The sequence below is a fragment of the Struthio camelus genome, chromosome W, assembly GCF_040807025.1.
Source record: "Struthio camelus isolate bStrCam1 chromosome W, bStrCam1.hap1, whole genome shotgun sequence".
NCBI lineage: Eukaryota > Metazoa > Chordata > Aves > Struthioniformes > Struthionidae > Struthio > Struthio camelus.
In genome coordinates this window covers 40,385,086-40,410,079 of record NC_090981.1, presented here as the reverse complement: position 1 = coordinate 40,410,079, position 24,994 = coordinate 40,385,086, and the positions used below count along the sequence as shown (strand labels likewise).

The 24,994-nt window shown below is 38.3% G+C and overlaps 1 protein-coding gene across 12 annotated transcripts in view; it reads left to right on the top strand.

The window, feature by feature from the left end:
* Positions 1 to 24,994, top strand: part of LOC138060926 (DNA mismatch repair protein Msh3-like) — a 113,465-nt gene that overhangs the window by 71,092 nt on the left and 17,379 nt on the right. For all 12 annotated transcript variants that reach the window (XM_068926320.1, XM_068926329.1, XM_068926332.1 and 9 more), the window contains 6 exons: positions 700 to 868; positions 4,334 to 4,398; positions 5,699 to 5,815; positions 8,349 to 8,456; positions 11,752 to 11,866; positions 15,297 to 15,454. In XM_068926320.1, the coding sequence (XP_068782421.1) occupies positions 700 to 868; positions 4,334 to 4,398; positions 5,699 to 5,815; positions 8,349 to 8,456; positions 11,752 to 11,866; positions 15,297 to 15,454 (732 nt within the window). The remainder of the gene's footprint in view (positions 1 to 699; positions 869 to 4,333; positions 4,399 to 5,698; positions 5,816 to 8,348; positions 8,457 to 11,751; positions 11,867 to 15,296; positions 15,455 to 24,994) is intronic.

Here is a 24,994-nt window from a genome sequence, read left to right as displayed (position 1 = left end):
AGAGCGTTGTTTTGATGTACTGAAAATATTCTTGTTAATCTTTTTTTGAGAAAAGAAGGAAGTTGCTCTGAGAAACTCAATGACATTCTGCTTTGACAAAGGCCTTGTGGGAGGGATTTTTCTCCACCATCCTCATGAAAATCTGCCCCAAATTTGGCCAAATTCTAAATCTGTGAAAAATCTGTTCACATGTTGTATAGAGATTATCTAGCGCTTCACATTTAACAGTGATCAAGGTTTTATCTGTGCTTGGGATGCTCCGGGTTGGGGCAGCAATTGCATTCCAGAGTTACAGACCAAGAGAGAAAGAATCTGTCTGTCTTGGGCTTTCTTTGCCCTGCCGGGCCAAGGGAGAACAGGCAGAAGGCTGAAGGATGCAAATTCAGATGAGATGGAAAAGACTTGGCAGAGTTTGGGACAGAATAAGGAATGTAATGTGGTAGAGTAGAAAGGAAGGAACAGAGATACGGATTAGTCTTGAATGACTTTAGGAGGGGGTGTCTTATGTAGCCTTGCTATGTACTGAATGTGTATGGCAGCTTTCAGTAAATGTGCTGTACACACGATCAAATACTAGAAAAGCTGTATTTAGAAGGGGCTAAAGCTAGTGTCAAAACAGGTGAGAATAATGAATAAAAACACAGTAGAATTAGGGAATATGTCTTTTCTTTTCTTTTATCTTATATTTTCTCTGAATAGGTCTGGAGATAAAACCCAACTGTTCAAAGACCTTACAGACTTCCCTGTCATCAGGAAGAAGAAAGAGGAAATCTTGGATGTGCTTTCTAAAATCCAATTACATCTGCTGGAAATACGTAAACAGATAAAGAATCCTTCTGCAGATTATGTTACAGTTTCTGGTCAAGAGGTAACATGGTATCTTTTTGTACCACTGTATCCTTGCATACCTGGAGGTTAGCTTAAGATTTAGGCTTGCTAGGAAAAAGGCTGTGATAGTTGATGAGGTCATTTGAAAATATTCTCTTGTACAGCTTTGAATAACATTATTCTGACTGTCACTCTGTTTGTTTTACTTGGTTATTTTAGTGATCTAAAGAGGAGAAACACATTGTAATTGAGTTTGCTTCAGTAATGCTTTGCTTTTCTGTATCTATAAAAATACATGTATGCTTGCAAGGTTAATTATGTGGCTATTTCGTGCTGAAATATCTTCAGTGAATCTTCAGGAAACATAACATTAGGTTAATTTGAAGAATGGTAGAATGACTTCCTGAGTAGTGATTAGGACTGTAATTTGAAAGATGGGAGAGAAGAACAGTATTAAAGAATGATAAGTGTTGTTTTACTACTTTTAATTCTTAAAAGCACTGGTTGCAGGCTGGAGCTTTTGTATGCTAGATGCTATGCAAGTGTGGGCAGGCTGTGCTCCAGTGAGCCAAGAAGTTCAGCGCAGAAAAAGAGAGAACAGATTCACACAGGTTTGTGGGGGAGTTGAAAGGCCCAATGCAGTAACGTTGTTCAGCATTGTCATTTTGAAACTGAGAGGAAGAAATCTTGGCGGGGGGTAAAAAAGGCTAGAGAACAGAAATGGAGACTGAGGAGTGAGGAAATAAAATGAGAATTTGGGGTGAAAGAGTGATGACAAGGGATGTAAGGAGCCGATAGTAGCCTCCTATCGTGTTGGCGAACCAGAAGGCTGAGAAAGGCCAAAGAGACATGGCAGGGGGCAGAAAGGCAATACTCAAAGCGAGAGACAATGCAGTAGTGGAGGAATTAGATATAGCAGCATTTGATAAAGACCTCAGGTGAATAGTCCTTTTAATGATGAAGTTGAGCCGTGAGGAAACATGGAGCTACTGGGTTGGGTATACTTGTCCGCATGGAAGCTGAAGTCTGAGGGGGAAGCATGGAAGTATGTATTAGAATATCACGCAAGGAGGAGAAGAGCCAGGCGTTGAAAGGTTTCTTTTAGAGGAGAAGGTTTGAGAGGTGGATGAAGACACCTTTGTGGAGGAAGGGAGAAGAAAAGGCTTCTTCAAAGGAAGAAGAGTGGGGGCAGGCAGATAGATGTGAACTGGACTGGAGAATATTTAGAAACTATCATTCACTGTGGAGATTTTTTTAGAGAGGGGGGCCTTTGTGGTAGTGGACAGCTCAGAAATCATTGTGGTCAGAGATCTGTCTTGGTGTATGCTGAAGTGATTATGGATAGCTGTTATATAATTACATCTGGTATGGGTGTTTCAGAGACCTCAAAAGAGGCAGTAGAGGAAGGGTTGCAGAAGATGGGCAATGAGGTAAGGAAAGGCATGAAAGGGGAATGAAAGTGATGGTAAGGGAATTGTATGGGAAGAGCAGAGCGTAGGTTTAGCAAAAAGCTCTTTGAGTTGAGCTCTCTTTCAGATCTGTATAGTATGTTCTTCTCAAGTTCTTGTAGTTGTAGAATTCAAACACTTCTGAAGAACAGACTTGTGCCGAAGCAGGTATATGGTCTGTTAGTTCTGGAAGGGAGAAAAACTGCGGGGAAACTTTTACTATATATCTCCCCACTCAGAACATGTATTTAAGGAAAAGGCCTTCTTGGAGAGAACCAAGATTAAATTATTAGGTGCTTAGTGTGTGCCCCCAAGCTCATAATTATGAATACACGGTTGGATTTTGAGAGTCAGCCTGCAGGTTGTTAACTTACATTTGGTATAAAGTTTCTATTGGAGCTTTGATGAAGCTCCAGTTGACGCATACCTTCTTTTCAAAATACAAGGTTACACCCATATCTATCTTATCTTTTGTTTCCAGACCTCTAATGGAATTCATTATAGGCACTAAACAGGACAGAGAGCCTGTCCAGTTAGCGATAGCATTGCTATTTGTTTCAGGCAGGGATTAGAGAGAAGTTGCTATACCTGGCAAATGCATGCTTTGTGCATGGCATGAGCAGTACTTTGGTTCAAGTTCATTAAATGCGGCAATTATTTATGTAATAGAGCTAAGAATTAAAAGATGAAAAAGCTAATGCTTTCATTGGCTTGAAGGAGATCACAATCTCTTCCTTGTTCTCACTAGTTGTACAGACTAAGCGGACAATTGAACTGAATGTGTTAATTTAGGATGGTTTAAGTTCAGTCAGGCATCCAGGATAGACATAAACATGGTGTGATTTGCTTTCTTCCCCTTTATCAACACAGCACATATGATTGTCTTGGGAAGAACTTTAGAAAAAGCTGTAATATCAACGCAGCAGCAACAATGCTAGTGGTGGAAGCAGTGAGTTCTTCTCATTTTCGAATCTTTGCAGATCTCTACTTCTGCCTATTTTCAGCCTTTTTATTTAATATGTATTATGCAATTTCAGGGTTTCCACTATATCAAGTATTTTAAGGACTTCTTAGGTGAGCTAGTGTGTTATGTCCTTTGTGGAGTCTTGTGCTTATGTTGGGACTTTCCTTGTTTGTACCTGAAGGTGATTACTGGCAGTGCTGTTGATGTGGGGAAGGTTTTATCTAAATCGTACTGACTGTAATAGAAGAATTGTGTTAGATGAGAGTCTGATGTTTTGCTGTAAAGGTGATTCGGTTCTGGGTTAATCTAATTTCTGCTAAGAATTCATTTTGCAGCTGAATTCTTTTATCTGAGAATGCCTCAATTCTTTCAAGTTGTAACACCTTAGGCTAAAGTTATAAAGGTAACTGATAAGAGTCATGTAAGGCACTGCAATAAGCACATTATATAATTTTCACTGTTCTAAGACTCTTACCATTACTAGTGTTTTCCCCTGTTCCTTCCCTTCCTGACACCCAGTGGATCTAAATTAGAAGTAATGTACTTGAGATACAGTGCTAGCATTTGAGGTTTTGAGGTCTTGCTTGTGGAATGTCATGGGTAACTATGGCCGAGTATGAATCACTGTTCCCTAGCTGGCAAGGCACGTCTCACTGATAAGGAGTAGCCTCGGTACACGTGGCGTATAGTGTAGAGTCTGTGTAAATGAGTTGTGTGCTGATTCTATTCAAAGCCAGGTCAGGATCAGGTAAGCAAGACTTACTAGCTTTGGTCTGTTTTTGGCTTGGTAGGAGGGAGGTGAGGAGAACATGTTAGTGGTCAGAGGAACAGAAGGTCAGAGAAGAGGCAGCAGCAGCACAGCAGGACAGAACAGCTCAGGAAAGCAGCTGCTCTTTCAATAGAAATGTAGGGTATGTCATAACTCACTTTTGGCAGAAAAAACCTTTTCAGCTTGCGGCCTGCGCAGTCTCTTCAGGTTGGTTGAATGTGGTTTTCCTCTGATACATGCAGACTTCTTCGTAGCTGAAGAATATGTTTCTGTAGTCTCCCTAATTAACTGTGATGTATAATGCTCTGTTTCTGTTTATTGTAGTTTCTGATAGAAGTCAAGAATTCCCTTATATCTTCTGTGCCATCTAACTGGGTTATGGTTAGCAGGTAAAATGTCTTCGTATTCTAATACATAAGCAAAAATAAAATATGTCTTTTAGTATTAAAGCTAATTCCTTATATATTCTGTTTTCTCCCTGTATTTTTTATTTTTAAACTGAAAATCAATGGAACAAAATTGTCATCTTAATTTATTGTCATCATAAGTTTTATCTAAAAGCAAATAGAACAACTGGGGTTCTTGAAACATTTTTTTTAACACAATATATACTTAATGTAATTTTCCCTGGTTGGTCTTTCAAAGGATATGTGTTGGTGTCAAAACTGATCTTGATTCAGTTGCACCTATAATTTGTAGGTACAAGCCATCCAGGTTGTTCTTAATGTGTTCAGAAATGTAAGGGTAGCTGTGCAAAGATGCGTTTGTGCATCCCAGTAAACTCAGTGTCTGTAAGATGTCATTTTACTCTCATATGCCCAGGCTTTGCTTGCTTTTGTGATTAGTGTTATGTAAGCGCGATTTTTAGATAGCTTTGGATACTTTTATCAGTAAATGAAACAGATGGACTGAATTATGTAATTGACTTTTTTCTTCTCTATCTCTTATTATTTAAACAATACCTTAATGTTATAATGCATGACCACAGACAGCTATCACCGTTACTTAGGTCTTAGAGAACCAAGGAGACGTCTTAATATTATCTTACCCAGAAATAGGTGAACTCTGAAATGTTATTCTCTTGACTTATGCTGTTCTGTTGACTTATACAAAGGTTTAATACTAAAACCACATAAATTATCCAGAACTAAGACTGTGAAGAGCAAATTACAGCTATTCTGGGTTTTGTAGAAGAGTGTCTGGGAATGCCAAAAGTAGCCCTTAGTAAAAATAGCAAGTGCCCCAAACGGAAACTAGTACCCATGCAAGATACTCTGTATTTACTAAGTTTATGTCAGGCTAGGTAAGTTTTCCTCTTTAAAGTCACCTTTGGGAAATTTTTTCTTGGAGTTTATTGTATATGCCACCGAGTCAGGAAAAAAAGGTCATCCGTTTGTGCAGTGTATTGCTGAAAGTTTTGTGAGCTATGTACTTAGTGATATATGCTACATTGCGAAAAGCTTTTTAAAAGCTTTCTGAATTGGCCGTGCTTTAGTGACCAAGCACTCTATTCACAATATGGAATATTGGAATCAATAGAGTGTGGTACCACAATAAAAGAACATTCCTTTTTTACATCCATTTCAAGGCTTACAGAGAATAAGAAAACTAGTCTAATTTTTCATGTAGATGGCATAACTGATTGCTTAGTAACCTTGATTTCCTACTTGGCTTTTCTCTCTCTTCCAGCACAAAAGCTGTCAGCCGTTTCCACTCTCCTTTTATTATAGAAAATTACAGACATCTGAATCAGCTTCGGGAGCAGCTAGTCCTTGACTGCAGTGCTGAATGGTTAAATTTTCTAGAGTGAGTTTACAAAGTAGATTCAGGTTTCCTCGTTTTATTATTTATTTTATTGCTACTTGAACAGAAAAAGAAATATATTTGTTTAAGAAAGATTATTAAAGTTGATAATTAGGTTTGTTGTGGACAACTCAATTGAAAGATTTGGTAAATTAGAATATTATCTTTGAAGTTAAGGTATTTGAAGGTAAGACCCTTTCAGACTTAGGCCAGCAGGGATATCTCCAAAAGATTTTGGAATTCTAATGAAAATACAGTATTAAAAAAAATGAAGTGCCTCTCTTAAATTTGAAAACTAGCACTAAGAACCTGAAAATGTGACTGACTATAAATGCATGATATTGTATCTTGCTGCTGTAGTATTCAAATACAAGGTAAATGAGAAGAAAAGAGAATTCATTATACATACAAGCTAATGAAATTCACTTTTTATATTAGTTGATATACAGTATGGCTTCCCTGCTAAGTGTACCATTGTTTAAAAAAAAGATTAAATAAAAAGAAAATATTCAGGCAGTCTCTTGGGTAAATATGATTATTGATAGCCCTATATTTTATATGCTAACCCTGTTAGTGCCTGTAAATCTGTTTGCTAGAAGGTAACCAAAGTAGTATTCTCTCTCACAACTGGCATGGGAGAACTTTTGTAGCAGGTCAGAGTTTCAGAAGAAATTATTTGACCTTTTAGCCAAAGAATCTTCAAAATGGCTCTGCTGTAACCCTCTGTGATCTACCATCACATTAAATTTCTGCAGATAAATGTTTTTGTCCTGACCTTCTAATTACTGTATATCTCATATGTTAATGATCTTATCTGCAGTTTTCTTCCTCAAAAAATACTACCTTTTTTTGTTAAATTGGGTCTGCTCTGTTTACTGGATGGAATGCTGGGCAGACAAAATGAGTGTCATGTACCTCAGAAAGGAGTGGTCAAGCTTTCTGGTGCAGCAGTCCAAAATCTTCATATGACAGAAATCTAGAAGCTGCAGCCTAGGCCCTCTGACATCCAAGATGGGGGTTGGCTGCTCTCACATTGGTTCATGGATGGCAGAGGATAATGGTTTTCCTGCAGGGTTCCACCTCTGTTGCAGGATGAGATCAGGCTGAACGTACGTATGGCTTTAAGGGGGTGAGTCTCTGGGTGCTCTTACATCTATGTTGATCTAGAGACTCACTGCTGCCAAAATCAGCAGTTCTGCTCCGCTCACAACCTCTCCCACATGGTGGCATTGATATCTCTGCAGTCAGAGAGTGAGCAGAGTGGGAATTAAGCTGGTCCTACAAAAACACAAGTACATTTTATTTGACTTCGCTCCGTGAACAGGCTCCACTGCTGGAGCATCAGTTGCTGAGGACAGAGAGGTTGGAAATGTGGGACAGTAATGTGAATAGGACAGAAGGGGACAGTAATGTGAATAGGACCTCTCTGACTGCAAGCAACTTAGCTGTCGTGTGCAAGCGTGCCCATCCTTTGGGGCTCATGCACTGTTATCAGTTCTGTAAAGGCCCCAGCAGAGCTGTAGGTTCCTGTTCCGTTCATTGGTGCCCAGCTCATAGTGCATGCGGTGACATGGATATGACTGAGGCTGAGATTTTACCCTGTAGTAGGAACCTTAAAGATTCTGTTAATTTGGTAGGAACTAGAAAAACATTCTAGTTCACTCTCCTGTGGCAGTGTTGGCTTTGCAATACTATAAAAATAGTTTTATTGAATAACTCTTGTCACTAAATTAGTCATGTAAGTTTGAATAGATCTATGTTAACATTTCTTCACCTCGATCTGCTACTTCTCATATTTACTTTGCGGTTTTCAGTGCTGGGAATGAAAATGTGGGAGAGCTTACTTCTTCACCACCCTACTTTTTTTTTTTTTTTTTTTGAGTTTTGCTACTTTGATATGGCTTCTGTTTCTCTTATGTTTCCCAATTTAGAGTTTGTAGTTTTATATTTCCCTGTTGTAACTTTGTGACTAGGAGAGAGGAGAAGAAATTCATGCAGGCTAGGAGACTGAAGTCAGCTGAAAGCTATGTTCTCTTGGTAACGTCATTATTGTGCTGTGGGAAACAATACCATAAATTGAAAGTGAATTCTTGAGTTTTCTATTGTACATAACCATATTTAACTGAAATTCTAGACAGTTCCTGTGTTCAGGCACTTTTACTATAATTTATAGTAGAAGTAAATTGGCAGTTGGGATGGATTCAGTTGCCACTGTGATAGACAGTGGCATGTTATAGAGCTGATTAGGCAGCAAGGATCAGCTGCAGACCCTTTATATACAAGCTAGATAATTTCATTTTGCCTGCTTTTTCAAGCTTAAAATCCCTGTTACAACAGGAACATGAAGTCTGTCTCGGTTAAGATTGTGTCCTCATATTAAAATTTAATACACTGCTGGGAGATTTGAATTCAGAGAAATTTAAAGACTGTAAGAACCCTGTGAGAAATGTGTATAGGGTATCTATTGACAATACATATGTATTCATACGAAATTAATTTTTTTCTTCTCCTGTTATTTTTCTCTGTTTTGCTATAGTCATTTTAGTGAACATTATCACCCTGTGTCTAAAGCGATTGGTCACCTAGCAACTATTGACTGTCTGTTCTCATTGGCCCAGGTGGCTAAACAAGGAGACTACTGCAGGTAATCAATTTTTAATTTTTATTTAGGATTTTATAGGGAAATAGAGTATTTAAAATAAATTTAATTTGAATGTGTGTAGTACAATAAAATGTATTATTAAGATTGTTTACAGCAGTTTCAACTTAAACTGTTTTGCAAAGCAACACTTGCAGGCTTAATCCGAATCTGTAAACAATACAGTTTAAATTGGACAGCTTGTTCTGGTCTGTCTGTTGTTTGACTTGAGTCTAATAGATGATGCCTCACATGTATGTAAATATTTGTTAGAATTTAGATGAAAATAATGTCCGTGCTCTTATTTTTTTCTTAAGAAGGTTTGAATTTATGATGTCTTTCTAACATGTCATACACCTTAGAAACTTAGATATATTTCAAAGACATACTTCTAGTGAAGACAGGTGAATATTAATGTGACCTTCCAGAGCAGTGATGATATCTCACCTAGGATGATGCGTTCAGGTCAGATCAGCCTCCCTCTGCCTGGAGGTCAGCCTGGGGCTGCTTCCTGAGTTTGTCCATCCTGCAGCTCGGTGACCCACTGAGCTGCCGCTTCAGCTTGCTGAGTGCAGTCCCAGAGGCCAGCAGTTCCTGTTGCCAGAGGCTTACAGTAGAAGGGGTCAGCTTCCAGTCTGCAGCCACCCGCCTCTGTCCATTCCATGTGCCTTTTTTGGAAGTGCTGTATTTAACTTCTAAAAAGTTTTCATTGTGGGGCTGTGCCACAACTGACTGGACAATTACTTAGGAATAACCATCTAAACTAGTAAAATTTGAGACCCTTGGAAATCCAGCAAATCATGTATTAGGTGTATATGGTAGAAGAGAAATCAACTGACATACACTTTGCTTTATACTGCGTTGCAGATAATATTGATCACTTCTGGACCTTCAGACCTTGTGTGCCTCTGTCAAGATCTCTTTGAAAGTAATTGCTAGCTTATTTCTGTATACTCAGATAAGAAAACAAACTGAAATCTGATTAATTCATTATGGGGAGTTTAAATAATTCACTGAATATTAGAGTGGCTTAGAGCTTTTAAATTGGCAGGGAGGAGACTTCTCAGTTAAACTTCAGAAGGAATTACTACAGTTCTTTGGTGTGTTAAGCCTCAGGGAATATGTCAATAATTAAGTTTGGAGGGCTACTGAAAGAAAGATTGGACTTCCATGTTAGTTAATTTAAGTATTTCTGAGCTTGAACCTTTTTGGATTAGATGAGGATTGTTTCATACCACCCTACTCAGAGGCGTTTAACTGAATTGTGAAGTTAGGAACCCACGTGCCCCACACAGTTGCTGGGGAGAGGTGAGCACCTCTGACAGCCTCCGCAGGCCGTCTTGGGACCTCTGCTTTGAGATGCTCATTCTTTACATGGATAGTGTACAAAGCCAAGGTTCTTAAGCCGCAAAGGTAGTTCCATGAAGGTGATGATATGGGTAGCCTCATACATCATCTGAGATTTGTGCAGCTGTTTTGCAGACTTGTGGATTCCTTAGCTTTAAGGAACACAGCTGAAAAGGTATTTTATGACTAAATGACATGTTAGGACGTTCCACAGCAACTTACTAATTTTTTAAAAAAACTTCATGACACATGCTGTGTGAACACAGAGCAGGAAGGATCTTTTGAATGGCTGTGTCTGAGCCCCTGCTTCGGCTGGCTCTATTGTCTGAAAGCAGAATAGGCAGTCCGCCAGGCTCCTGGCATCCTGAAACCACATCCTCTCTCACAATTATAGGGAAGGAGACTCGAGCAATTTAAAAAAAAAAAAAAAAAAAAAAAAAAGATGCTCAAAGATGAGGGCAGAGGTTTAAACTAGCAAATGGGTCATTTAGCTGGCATCTTCCTCTCTCATTTATGAAGTGGAGAGGGGTAAGTGCAGCTAGGTATGTGCTCCTCCCTTTTTGGTCCATCACGTTACAACTCCAAACAAGTTACCCACCCACTGAGAAAGGGAGTGAAATTTCCTTGCTTTGTCCCCAGCTCTAAGGCGCTCTCCTAATTGATTTCACCTCAGCCATACAACTGTTGGAAATCTCCTTATGCTAAAAAACATGGCATTTTTAACTTGTACCTCTTTCCTCGGTTATATGTGTTCCTAATATGCCGTTTTTTTTTTCCCATTTTCCTTTCTAAGTATACAATCATTCTTCTATCCAAGGAAAACCACATTCCCTACATCTTGTCTTCCCTCTAAAGCCTACACAAAGTGTTACTTAATTTCCAGCCCAAAAATTCTGTGGCTGTATTCCAGTATTCTTTCTTTTCCTAAGCTACTGCTCTTATTGTGGAGTGCCTGTATTTCTAGCCTTGGAAAATGCTGTTGCTGAGACATGAAACCACGTTTGCCTCCCAGTGAATGTTACATTTCAGTTATATCGAAAAAGAAAAAAATACATTGCAAAGAACAAAAAAGCCACAATCATGACTTAATGGAACATGCTGTTTTCCATTTTGTGCTCTGTGAAGAGCTTTTAGGAGATAGGTAGCACTGAATCATACATATTCTATTTTGAATATCCTTGAATATAGATTTGCAGCTATAAAAGCTGGAAATGTTTGAAGCAGCATTTATTTTATTCTTACCTGGTTTGGGGATGAGGAAAAATAGGTAGAATAGATCTAGTTTGCATATCTTAAACAATACCGTCATTTCAGTGTGTCAGCTTAGATAGTAAGCTCTTTCTGCTGACAGTTATTGTAATGACTCTTAAACATGTTTGGGAGTTGTTGTCAGATATGAATGCTGCTAATGTTCATAAGAGGACTGTGCTTCTGTCATGCTGTAGTCTTTGATTTGTATAGGTTAATGTGTTACTGGTCGTGATATCTACAGTTGGACAGTTTTTCTTACTCCCCGTGCTCCAGCCAGGACTTGATGAAGTGGCAGGTTAGCCTAGTTCATCCAAAGAATCAATGTTGAAATTATTAAATGTACTTGCAAACGGTCGAACTTTGAAGAGCTGGTACAGTGGCAGAGAGAAGATAGTTTTTTTTGCAATTACTTGCCTATTTTCTAGTTCTTCCTAGTTCTTTAGAATATACATAAATGACTGAAAACATTCCCTAGGTAAAGAAAAAATTATGGAAATACTCTAAAAATTCTTTATCGAATCTTCTAATTCTTTTTATAACTGAATGAAACTGAGGAAATTTATTGGAGGAATTCATTTTTGTTTCATTTGTAACTTTTCACAAAAATTTGCATCTTAGACCGTACCCCATAAGCTTTAATTGCAGTAGTTCAAAATAATCAGATAGAATAAACATTGAAATTTACCTCTCTTCCTTTCTGCAGACCAATTGTGCAAGATAATCAGAGAGAAATTATTATAAAAAATGGCAGGCACCCTGTGATTGATGTACTACTGGGAGAACAGGATCAGTATGTTCCAAACACCACTAACCTTTCAGTAAGTACTGAGATATCATTTGAGCTTCAAAATCGTTCAAGGGAAGGACTCTAGGATTTGCTTCTGGGCCAGGAAATTAAAATAAATAATTTAATCGTACAACTGACTGCCTACTTGCATTTCAGAAGGATGTTGTTAGACATGACCACATCTATTTTGTCCTTTTTCTGATATCTAGTAGCCAGATACATTCTGCAGTCTTCTTCAGGCTTAACGTCATAAACAAATGAAAAGTAAAGTGATCTCAAAATTAGGAAAATAAGTTTAAAACAGTAGTTTTATGAAAGGTAAATGGGTACAATCTTTTTTTAACAAAGTCATTGTGGGGGACTGCACAATTGTCTGTAATTTTAATCTCAAGTTCGTGGAGTTTTTCCCTAGTTGGTTCTTCATAGATATATAATATACGAAATAGCAAGAAACTTCAGTTTCTGTGTCACCTGAGCAGTTTTCCAATTTACTTCTAAGGTATCTCAGATGTAGGTAATTCTCTACTATGTGTTTTCCATTTTTTTCTGGAATTATTAAAATCATACGGCACTTATTAATTTTACAGTGTAGCTCTGGCTCTCTGACTGTTCATTAGCTAGTATCATGTGCATATTCTGTAGACTGCACATTAGTTGTAAAAAGCCTTTTATATTATTGTATGATAAAGCTTCCTAATGTGTAACTTGTAGGCCGTAAGTCCCCAGACTATTGTTTTCTGCCATAGAGGATTAAGTAACATAAAGTTGAGAGGCAGGAAGACTATAACTTGCTTGGTACTGTTGTCGATAGATCAAAGAAAGTGAGGGGCCCCTTTTTAACAGTTTCTATTCAGTGTTACCTAAATTTTATGACCTAAATTACTTCAAATTGCTATTCATATGCAGTTACCGGGGGTAGAAAACGTTGCCTTATTTTATTTCGTATATCTGTTTCTGATGAGCATATTCTAATTTTTTTCCTTTTTTCTTGAAAAGCTCTCTTTTAAGTTACTGTCATCTTGAGATTTTTTTCATTAAATATTCATCTGGATACCTTTTTTTTTTTTTTTTGAAAAATTAGATTTCTGTTCTTCATTAATGTGAAAATGTGCTTGCAGCTTACTTCTGAATGCTAGCTGCCTTTTTGTACTACTGTATGAACTTAGAAGAGGTAGCAGACATCAGTATGGAATATTGCTGTGATAAACCCCATTCAAGTTTGTGTATATTTATCTTGAAATATTTTTAAATGCTGAATGATGGTATAGATAATTGTGCAATACTTCAGTAAAAAGTAAACATTTTAAAAATTACTCATCAAGTCAGAACAAGCAACAGATGGCATTTACACAAAATCTAGCATTTCATTCAGTAATCATCATGCACTTTCCCCTGTTAGCCACATTCTAATGTTAGATTTCCCCATCTTGAATATTACTGAATCAAGTAATCATCTTGGTAAAATTGACTTCACTCCTACTGTTGGTTTGAGTTCTGTCTTTTCTGTGAGAGGTAGGTGGGAATCCAGTTTGTTAGAATGCCTCTAGTTTTAAATTGAAGTGTTTGGATCAGCAGGGAAGTGCATCTCCTATCATGTTTTCAGCTGAAATGTTGTAAAATATCTAACTTCAGGAAGAGCTTTCTTACAGCGCCCTGACATAAACATCTTGTTCTTTCCTTCCACGCCAAAAAATATCCATGGATTCTTTTACTACTTGTAATTTTAACCAAAAATTCCAGTAAGATGTTAGCTTACGGTTTCATGTAATTGTAAGGGCAGATGGGTTTTCTGATGTGATGCTGCAGCTTATGTTCTTTCTGAAAGCTGGTTTAGCAAACCCACCACCAGTCACAGAACGTGCTTGGAGGGACCCTGGAGGAATACCAAACACATGCAAGAAACTTGTGGGTTGAGCCTCACAAATCCTTGGGCTGCCTGCATGCAAGCAAAGTCTGTTCTGTGGATTTTAGCAGATGAACTCGTTCTAGTTTTAAGTATCTATAATTCTGTTATGTTGAGCCAAATGTTGGCCCTGACAAAATCTTAGTAGCAGTTTTGAAACCGTATCCTGAAGACTGGAATGTTACGAATTCTCTTCTCCCTGCAGCAATATGCATTTCATAACATCCATCCTTTCTTCCTGATAATGGCATTGCTTGCATTTTGACTACATGGTGAGTTTCTTAGGGATAGGGTTCCCTTAACAAAAGCTAAGCAGCTGTTTGCATAATATAAATACCTATTACATGTATATTCTGTATGGTCTGAATTGTGATCTAAAATTGACAACCATAGGTTAATATTTTTTGCCTCCCTGTTAACAGAACAGAAGTGCAATAGAAAAGCAAATCTGTAAAGATCATGAGGTTTATTCTGTAGAGATTCTTATATTGTTCTTGTTGTGGTAGTGCCTGATCCCTTCCAAGTTTCCTAAGTAATGTGGCTAATGTTTGTTATGCACACCTTGTCCTTTTTTCTGTGCTCCTCCTGTGGGGCAGTGGAATGTGTTGCCTTTTGATTAGTTTATAATTTATAATTTATTGGATTTTGTTGTATGTGTACACGGTAGAAAGGAAAAGTCTTAATTGTCTGAAGTTTGATTATCCTTCTGTAACTTCATTTCCTAACCTTGATTCAGGCCCTGAGAACTTTATTTCCTCATAGGTGAGTTTTAATGTTTTATTAGCAGTTGTCTTGCACCAGAGGAAGAAGGTTTTATTCTGGAGCCCTAGACACTTTTCAGTACTCTGGGGATTCTTAGGGCTGAGATGAGCTTTTACATTTGATTTCATTTTTCATAGGATTTCAGTTATTAGATGCAGTGATCAATCAGAGATCAGATACAGCGTGTTCACAATATCCATGCTGCAGTCAAGTATTGAACTGCAATGTCTTGATTTCTGGTAGCACCTGGTTTGTTTGGATTGGGTTGTGTTATACTAAGGCAAACAAAACAAAAAGGAATGGATGTAAAATCTAGGTCAGGTCTTTGTCTACCAGATCTACCAAATTCCCTATTTATCAATGAGAACTCTAACCAGAGAGGAATCCAGATCAAAACTGAATTATGAACAGCATGGGCTATTCTGAATTTATCCCTTCTGCCAAAGGAAACTGCACAGAAAGTTCTTGAAGTGCTGTATTGGCTCCTTGATGGAGAAAGGGAAGCTTTCTCCTTTTCCTGCCCATTTTGCTCAAGAATAATTAATGTCGACTGTGATGATTCTCTTTCACCAACCTGGAAAGGTCTTAGGAAGATTTATGGGTCTGAGACTTCCAAATATCTTGAGAAATGAATGCAATGGCCTCCAAGAATGAAGCAAGGTGTTCACTTGGAAGCAGAATATGTAATCCTGAGAACATGTCCTTTGTCCTTCTAAGTCGTATATACACACCAAAATTTCTTATGCAAGTGCTGCAGGTCAGGGCAGTATATTTAACCACTGTTTTATATTTCCAGGGAGATGGTGAAAGGGTCATGATAATAACTGGACCCAACATGGGAGGTAAGAGCTCCTATATAAAGCAAGTTGCGTTGATCACAGTCATGGCACAGATTGGTTCCTACGTTCCTGCGGAGGAGTCGAGAATTGGTGTTGTGGATGGTATTTTTACAAGGTAATCTTTTAAAACTTGCTGTATGTTTAGGAACACGTTATGACGGGGTTTAACAGGGGTGTGTGTGTGTGTGTATACGTATGTATATACACGCACACACATATATGTATACACACACATATATGTGTGTGCGTGTATGTATATGTATGTAGCAAAATATAATTTCATTTTTCATTTAGAACTTTAGAGTTTATACTTACAATTTTCCTTTTCATTTTTAAATGCACAAATTGGTTATTTGGTTTTGATTCCTCATTTTCTGGTAAGCTGTATGACCTGTTTTGGTCAGGTACTAAAGTACCTGTTTTGGATTAATGAAGTCAGACATCTGAATCTTTAAAGGATGTTTATGTCTGTCTTGATAAAGATCCAGATGTCTAACTTCATCTGCCCAAATGGTCATGTCAGCTAAATATTCTACTGAGCTATAGCCCAATGGTGCTTCCCCTAAAATGAATACCATCCCTTCTGAAAATCATGCCACTTTCTGCTGTGCAGCACAGTTGTACATTGCCACAATATTTGCGATTGAGAATTTTGGTCTGCATATATTGTTTTCATATTCTCTTCCTGGTGCTATCATTCTTGAGCGTCCTTTACTTGATGACTTCTAAAGACTATATGATTGCAAATCAGTTCACTCAATGTCTCAGGTTTCTTTTTAAAATAGTGCTGAATAAATTGTAAAAATTATTAACAAAGTCAAAAATGGTGTGTTTTATAGTGTTACTGAGGTTTATCCATCTGTTTTTTTCCTTTCTTCTTTTTCTATTTTTTAATAATCAAAAGTTCTGTGTTACTGATGCGATCTGAACTGTATAATTGATGATTTTAAGTTTCACAAAGATGGTGTATCTGTGGTAGAATTATCTTTTCTGCAATTCTAGTTTTGTAGTGGCAGAGTGTATTTTAGAGTTAACTTTTATCACAGAATCTGAAATATTGCTCATCTGGGATTGCTTCATCATATAAAGACGTTGTGTTCTCATGCCTCATTGTGTCACGACAAAAATGAACAAAATTGCGCTTTGATGCACTTCAGTGCTAAGTGATTGAACAAATTGGAAAACAATTTATATTATCTTTCCAAAATTAATTGGAACTGAAAATTCAAAATATTTTTTTTCTCTACCCTATATGGAAAGTAATTGACTGATTTATTGATTGAGCATTTGTTGAGGGGAAGTGGAGAGGCATAAGATGTAATTTATTCACAGAAAACAACATTCTAAGGTTACTAACAGTTTGGAGATTATTTTTGTCTTCCTCTGTGTTTCCTAGGTGAACATAGACCACCTTTCTTGTGGTGGTCTGACATTGACTTAATTTCTAACCATAAGGGTATAAGCCTATTTCTCCTATGCGGACACCCCTTTCCTCTACTTGTGTTTGACTGTCATTGCAACAGGATGTTTCTGCAGGAAAATTGAGAAATGTGACTGAAGTCACTGGGAGTGCTGGTTCGTTGCGTGCCCGCTAGCAAGTCAACAAACTGTTCTTTGTCCTCTGTAATCTGAAATTCTTGAATTCAACATATCTGTGTTTCATCTGTTTGTCTCTCAATCCACGTAGCTTTTTTCTACGTTGTGTATATTGTGTATATTTTAGCACCTGTTCTGTTAAGTTTTACCTTCAGCTATGGTACCTTGTGCTTTTAGAGCTTAAGCCGAGCAGGATCAGGGCATGACGCTTCCTGGTGGGGAGGCTTTAGACATGTTAATTTAGTGCCCAATCAGATTCTAACCCAGGGGATTATTTTTTTTTTTCCTGTCTAAATTAGCTTTGGAAACTCAGCTGCATATGACATTCTTCAGTTAATCAGAAATGTGTCAAAAATGGAAATATGGATGCCAGATGTCTGTACTAAAGAATTATTTAAATTGTTGTCTTTGTGCTGATAATTAAGAGTAAACTAATTGGCTCGAAATTAATCAAAAAGAAACTTTACGATGCATTACTGAAATATTCTTAGTGAGAAATAATCATGTGTTAACAGAAGAGTAACAAGAAGCAAAAAAGATGACTTTACATATTGCATTCCTTCAGAAATCCAGGATGGTCACTTAGGTTTGTGAGGCATATTCGGTGGAACCTCTTGTCTGTGCATGTGTTTAAACCTCCATCTTCCCTATAGTATAATTTCAGGGAATCGTTTATGTTGTTGGGGCAGGCCCTAGCCGTTTGCTAGGGGTTTATAAGATATTGTGAGTGTCACTATCTCTAGTTTGAAAAGAAATTACTTTCTGTTTTCTGCAACTCAAGCGCTCAAGGTGTACAGAGACTGTAAAGGAAGCAGCCATGTGTATTTTGGGGGTTTTGCTGGGTTCTGGAAGAGGTCTCAAAGTATGCAAGTTCGTCAGGCCAGATTAATCTGGTATTGTGTTGAGGGTATTTCTGAGCTTTGAGAAGTTATCCATGTAATAGAATAGATTTTAATGCCTGGTTGGAGAAGAGAAACAATAACTCTGGCTGCTACCTGATTTGTCCTTTATTATTTCTTTAAGGCTTTATCTGGCTGAACATACGTTCTTAAGCCTCAGCTTTTGCCAGGAACTCTCTTCTGGGTGGGAATAAGCTTGAAGAGATCAAGGACTGCAGTTCATACTCTTCCCCCAGCTCAGCTTCCCCCTAGCTTTTTTTTTTTCTCCTCATCTGCTGTTTTCTTACATGATGCAGCTATGCAGACCTCCTTTCTGCATGCTATCCCAAGCCACAGCTGTTTTGCTGGCATATGGCATTTTGTTGTTAACTTTGGTATATTTTTAATCTTTTAAAAACATTGCATGGAAAGAAGTCAGTTTCCAAGTTATTTTCATCACTACCATGGTGTGTTGCTTTTTTTAAGATACTGCCGTTAGAACCCCTGCTTTGAGAGGTGCTTTGTGGCATGACTGCATGAAAAGTTTTGTGCATGAGGAGGGCCAGCAGGGTGTTTTGTTTTTGTTTTCTAGACTGCATCACTGCATTTTCAAAGTGTAAATGTATATAGGTTTAAGAGATTAACATTTGTCTAGGATTTCTATTTTGTGGTCTAAGTGGTGTTTCCATGGAAATTGAAAGGCAGCTACTATGGTTATTCTGTTGGATATATTTAGTGTTTATATATTCTGGCTTCTCTAAATTGATTTTAAATACTGCATAGTATTACAGCAATTTTGCAGCTTTAAATGCTTATGTTAAAGGAAATATCTTGCTTACAGGTACAGTGAAAATAGGAATGGTTCATCTTCATTATTAGGTGTGTGGACACAATACAGTGATAAGGCTAGTCCAAGCATTTCAGAATAGCATTGATAATCTCATCCTAAAGAGGAGAGAGAAAGAGAAATTCTTTCACTGGGTAAAGTCTCTTAGCCCAGCTGACGTGCTATTACAAGTGTGTAAAATGGAAAAATTGGGGTTTTTTGGGACTCATTTTTTCATGAGTCAATGGATGTGTAAACAATTTTTGTACAAGTTACTACTGTTGGGACCTTAGGTATCCCTTAAATTGATGGGCATAGCTTATTTAATGAGGAACAAGTACACAATGTTCTAAGGATGTTTTGCTAATTGGTAATTTAATTTTAACTAAATCAATTTCATTATAGTTAGGAATTTTAGAAAAGTTTTGGAAAGATCAGTGCCCAGAAAAGTTTTGGAAAGATCAGTGCCCAAACTATACTGACGTGCAATGAAATTTGAGCATTTAATTCTCTGATACATTTAAAAATTCCCGTCCAAGGTTCTGCCTGCAGTAAATGGGTTCAATTTTCACTTTAAACCAATCTTCACTTTGTGATGGTTCTTCTTCCAATTCAGTTATTTGAGCATTTAAATTAAAGCAAGTGTGCACATGCACGTTTAGAGGTACTAATGAAAGAAATTCTGCTGACCTAATAGTGCATTCAGAAGAAGCAATGCAGAGTAAGCAACATAGGTTAGTGTAAGGTTCATAGCACTGCCCCATTGTCTCTGGTTTAGCTGCTGAGGGAAGCTGACCTTTAAAGAGGTCCCACTTCAGATCTGTTCTTGATACAGTTCCTTTCAGCTACAACACAAAGCAAAACCCTCAGTCTGTTAGCTGTAAGTCACCAGTGGCTCGTCATAAGAATCAGTATTCAAAATTGTGGGAGAGAAAGGCTGTTGTAACAATTTAAGTGTAGAATATGTTCAAATAAACAGGCTAATTAATAGCTGAAATTACTGAACACCCTGGACTCCAAATCTTAAGAGTCTATTTCTTGAAATCACAACCTACCAGTGGGAAGAATACTCTAAAGGGAGCAGGCAACTCTAGGATCTGATAAAGGAGAAAAGGAGAATTTCCTTTCTAGAGCACTAAACTACCTAGCTTTTTCTTCTAGTGTTGAAATAAAACCTAATTCAGAGATCAGACATAGGTATGGACAGTCACATATAGTGACATATGTGTTCCAGTGAGGGTTTGTGCTATCAGCCAAACTGGACATAAAGTGCAGCAAACTGGCATTAAAGGTGCAGCTTCAGTTGACTGAACTAATTGTGTTGCGCTGTGCTCCAGTTGCATTTCGAAACTGCCTCTTGCAGGTTAGGTAGCCCCATGCTCAAAGGTTAAATGAATAAAAAGAAAGCCTCAGTGAGGTAAATGTAGATCCCTTCTCACACGCTCTTCTCTTTCAGAAGAGTTATCTTTCTGTTCACTGAATCTCAGCTTGTCTGTAATCGTCATGATGCAAAGAAATGGAATAATCGTGATGCAAAGAAATTGTCGAAGAAGATATACTGAGAAAACTAAAGATGGGAGGAGGTTAGCAGTACAGGTTAATAGGTATATGTGGTACGTTACCCAGATAAGCAGGAGTCTGAGAATCACATGATCTATATTTAGGTGTACAGAACTTTGTCCTAAATTTTATCCCTGCGACATGTGACTTAGATGTATTTTTTGACATGAAAGGGATTTCTGATTGGTAAGTCTATACTTAGAAGCCATACTTTTAGTTCATATTCCACTGTGTATCATAAAACATTGTAAAAATAGAAGATGGTTGCTCACATTTGCTCAGGAGGGATGTTTTTGTTCTTTGAGTTGATGCTTATGTGCCTATATGCAGGCTCTTTGATAGCCATGGCCACAAACTGGATATTCAGATATGTTCTGGGGTTTGAGTTACCTACCTATTTTGGCTTTCCTGCTCTGGCTTTCTTTCATAACAACTCTGAAAAAGCATAATGGTTGTTCATGCAAGTAAAACTAGAGTGCACAAACAGTCAGGCAGTTGACCCTCACGTACCTGTTTGGCATGACAAAGCTGCATAGCCATTTAAATCAGGCTGTCTGACTTTAAGCTCCGGTTGTGGTACAGTGACCTGATGCTTCTGATTGATGCAGCAGAGACTGTGTCCTGTTGAGGTACTTGCTTGTGCCCCTGGCACTCTTGTGATATGCTTGTGTTTATTCCATATGCATTCCATGCATGCTGCATATGGAAGCTGAGAGAGCATCAGGTTCTGGCTGTGCTTCTTGAAGTTGTTCATGAAGGTGGTCTTCAGACCCCATCACAGAGACCTTACTGCCCTTGGAATATAGGAAACTGCCTGTAAGGAGAGGGAGAAGTAGAGGAGAGGAAAGGGTGCCATCTACATTGATTGAGGACTGGCAGCCTCATCCAATGCTGAAATAATGAGGTTCATCTCCCTTACCATTGGCCTTGGTTGGGTAATTTTACTTCAACTCCAGGAGCTGAGCTACAGTTCCAAGCACATCCAAGGAGGGGCAATTCTGAATTTAGCAACGAGCCCTATAAAGGGAAGGAACTGTGATCACTGCCGGGAAGAACTGTGCTCCTGACAGGTTTGCCAACTGAAGATCACCTCCTGCTATTGAAAATTGCATTTAAGAGCCTACCAATGTCACTATGAGCTGTATTTTAGCAGCGACACTGTTCAGAGGACTCTATTCACCCCTCACCTGCCCGGTCTTTCTAGATTCTAGCAAAATGTCTTCTCTGACCAGGCTGTATCTACCCTTGAAAAGGCATTCCAGGAGCATGCATTACCAGTTTACCATAGGACTGTCAGTGAGCAAGATATTATTAGTCTGTCCCAGACCAACACATCACTCTAGTTTGGCTGTATTATCCCAGTTGGGTCCTGATTTCTTGTTGATTCAGAGTGGCGCTCTATCTTATGCACACCCTGGTAGTGCTGGCCAGATATCTCTTCTCCTCTCTTCTAAGAAATCAAAGAGGTGCAAAAAAACCTCCTGCTGTACTTGCAATTCTTTGAACAAAGTGACCATCTAGCTATATTTTCAACTCCTTGCCCAAGTCAGCCAGTAAGCATATATTAGGCATTCCAGTCCACAGAAGAAATGCCATCATTTGTATGTGTACGTGGCTTAACATAGTGACACTGATCAGATTAAGTCTCTTTTTGTCAGTAGGAGGCTGCTCTTAAAGGCCAAGACGTTTCCTCACAGAGACTCTCTAAGTGGATAACTCAGTGCAACGTTTTGCTCTGCCAGCTGGTGGCTGTACCTCTCCTGCTGCCCATCAAGGCTTGCTCTGATTCTGCTCAGGAAGCATCGTCAGTTGATCCTGAAATCTGCAAAGCTGAGATGTGGGCTATTCCACTTGTGTTTGTAGAGCATTGTACGCTCACGTGGGTTTGAGCCTGATGTTAGATCTGAAGGGGCAGTATTTGAATCCCTACTTGACTGATGTGACTGGCGCTCTTTGTTTCCATCAGCCTGCGAGCAGAAAGAACGCGTGTCAGTCACCTGCGGTGGGGATCCATACTCCCAATAATCAAAGAGGAAAGGATGTTGACTTATACTGAAGTGGCATTTTTTTGTTGAGATACTGCATCCATCAAGGATCCTTTCAGCCATCTTATTTCTCTGCCTTGAGAGAGAACTCTCAAAACATGATTTATTGGCCGGGAATTAGGGATAGTGTTTGACTGTTGCTCTGTCTGTGGGCCTGTGGAAGAATGGTGGAGGCATGTGGCCTTTGGCCTCTTCACGTAACCCATCTGTGCAACCCCTGCAAGATCTGCAAGTATTGTGTTACTGCAAGGTGCATGTGAGAGGCCTTTTCCCACTGGTGTAAAATTCTTGGTTTTCTCCTTGCACTGGAAGGATCTCATGTATTGTCGATGGCACTGTTGCCAGCTGAAGAGCACAGAATTGACATGCAGAGGACGCAAGAGGGTGTAGATAACATGATCTTTCTGTCAAGTCCTCTTATTGAGGACAGCAGAGCATGGCCATTCCTCTTCCGGGGGGGGGGGGGGGGGAGGGAGGGAAATAAACCTGCTGGGGTCAGCTACTGGCATATCCCCCTCCCGGATAAGAGACTGACAAGTTTATTCCATGTATTCTGTTCCAGAGGCAAAACTGTCTAGGTGTAGCAAATTTTTACATTTGACAGGATCAAATGACCTTCGGGGACAACTGAAATTGTCTTGAGGTCGGTCATCCTTACCTTGTTTTGGCACAGTCTAGTGGGGAGGATATGATAATCTGGAAAGAAATGCTGTTAAAGCTTAGAGGGAGGTTTAGGAATGAAGCATTTCTTCAAAGTAAACTTAAAAGAACAAAACGGAAAACACAGTCTTTTAAACCACATTTCTTCGAAGGATCAACATCAAACATGCCACAATTCTTGCTTCTGTCTGTTTTCTTCAAAATGTCTGTTTGCCTGATCTCTAAATGATGGAGTTAACTTTGAAAAAGGTCGGGTCGTAGTGTAGATTTTTTTTTTTGGCATTACCTCCCTAAATACCTATTTAATTTTGACAGCTTGACAAACTCATATTGCTATTTTGTCAAGAGTATTTAGACTTGGAAGAAACTAGTAGACAACCTCCCTTTCTGTTCTCTCTCTAGACAAACGTAAGTATTTTAACTGCATAAAATGTGCATATTTATGGGATCAGTACAAATTTTAGTACTAATTAAAAATGATAGTGGAAAATGAATATTGTGGTAGCAGCTGAAAACATTTGTGCAATCAGTTTTGGATGTTTGCATATTTATTTTTTTTCTTTGCTTCCTTGGAATGTCACTATCATTAAAATTTGGAAGGTATTTGAAATTGCATTATTTACATTAACAGATTAAAATGTTGCAAGGATTGTTAGAAGTACATTTTACCAGAAGTTTTGAGAAAATTAGCAAGCACAGAATGGAATGGTGTTTGAAGCGGAAATAAAGAATGTTCGTATCGGAATAGAAATGGAATGGAAGAAGCTTTCCAGGTGCGTTTTACCTCAAATAAAATAAATTTAGATCTGAGGTAAATCACTTAATAGAAACAGAATAATGGTTGTAAATATTAATGGAAATGAACGTAGCATTTTGCTGATGGCAAAAGCTTCCCAGCTTTTTGTAATTGGGCGAATAATGTTTTATTGATTGAATAATAGGTTGAACTTTGCCTGCCAAGCCACAACCTTTTCCTTCTCCCCTGGTGAACCAGATGAAGAAATAGGACATGAATGTAGATATTCAGGGACAATTACATTAGAAGAGTTTAGGAGAAACAATACAGAGGAAGGAAGCTCTGGTCTTGTCCTTGTTTCATTCCGGTTTTACCAATTGACCAGTGGAAAGGAGGAGGAGGAACAGGACACAGGAAAAATCGCTGAGGCTTATTTAAAAAAATAAATAACAAGCTTGATTATTTGGAGCTTCACTGCAGAAATGTTGATATTTGCACAGCAATATGCCAGCTAAGGTTGGAAAATAGAGTTGTTTGTATAACAAGAATCCAGTTTGTTACATCCTTTGCTACTTTATACATTGATCAGTTCACAGGCAAGCTTTATTTGCAAGGAGACGACTTAGGATCTCACCTGCTTGAAGAAGCTTTATAAACTTTCTTTATTAGAAGACTCTTCTTGCACTGTGATTTCACTGAACATGATAAAGAAATGGACATTCTCCACCCAAAACTACCCTGTGTATTTAACCTTGATTATTGAAAGGGGAGGATGCTAATGACATTTTAAAATGGTTACTAGCATACAGGAAAGACTGGGGAGCTTTTATGTTTTAAATGTGCCTCTCCCATCTTGTTTTTAATCCTGTATTCAGTGAGTGGAATAGGTTGATAATGCTTCACACTCTGGGGACAGATGGATTTTTTTTTTCTTCTCCCCCCCCCCCACCCCCCGAATAAATATTAAACGAAAATATACTATAATTAGAATTGTACGTGAGATCACGTGTATGACTTTGTTTTATCATTAACAAAAGATCATTCTCTGAAGTTACAGCATCAATCCCATTACAGGAGCCCTGTGCCTTCCAACCTCAGAAATTAGTCAGATCGCTGGACTGGGCTAGCATAGACTTGGTGCATTCCCGTACTTGGCAATAATCAGTAGTTGTCCTCTATAGTGATCTCTGCAGTATTTTGCTAGACTAGCATATAGTCTCTCATTTATACATCACTTATGAACTTTGATGCTTTTAACTCAGAAGACCAGTTACCAAACTTAAAAATCCCTTGATTCTATTATTGCTTTATTAAGCTTTATTGATGTCTTTGAGGCTCATGGTAGGATTATGAA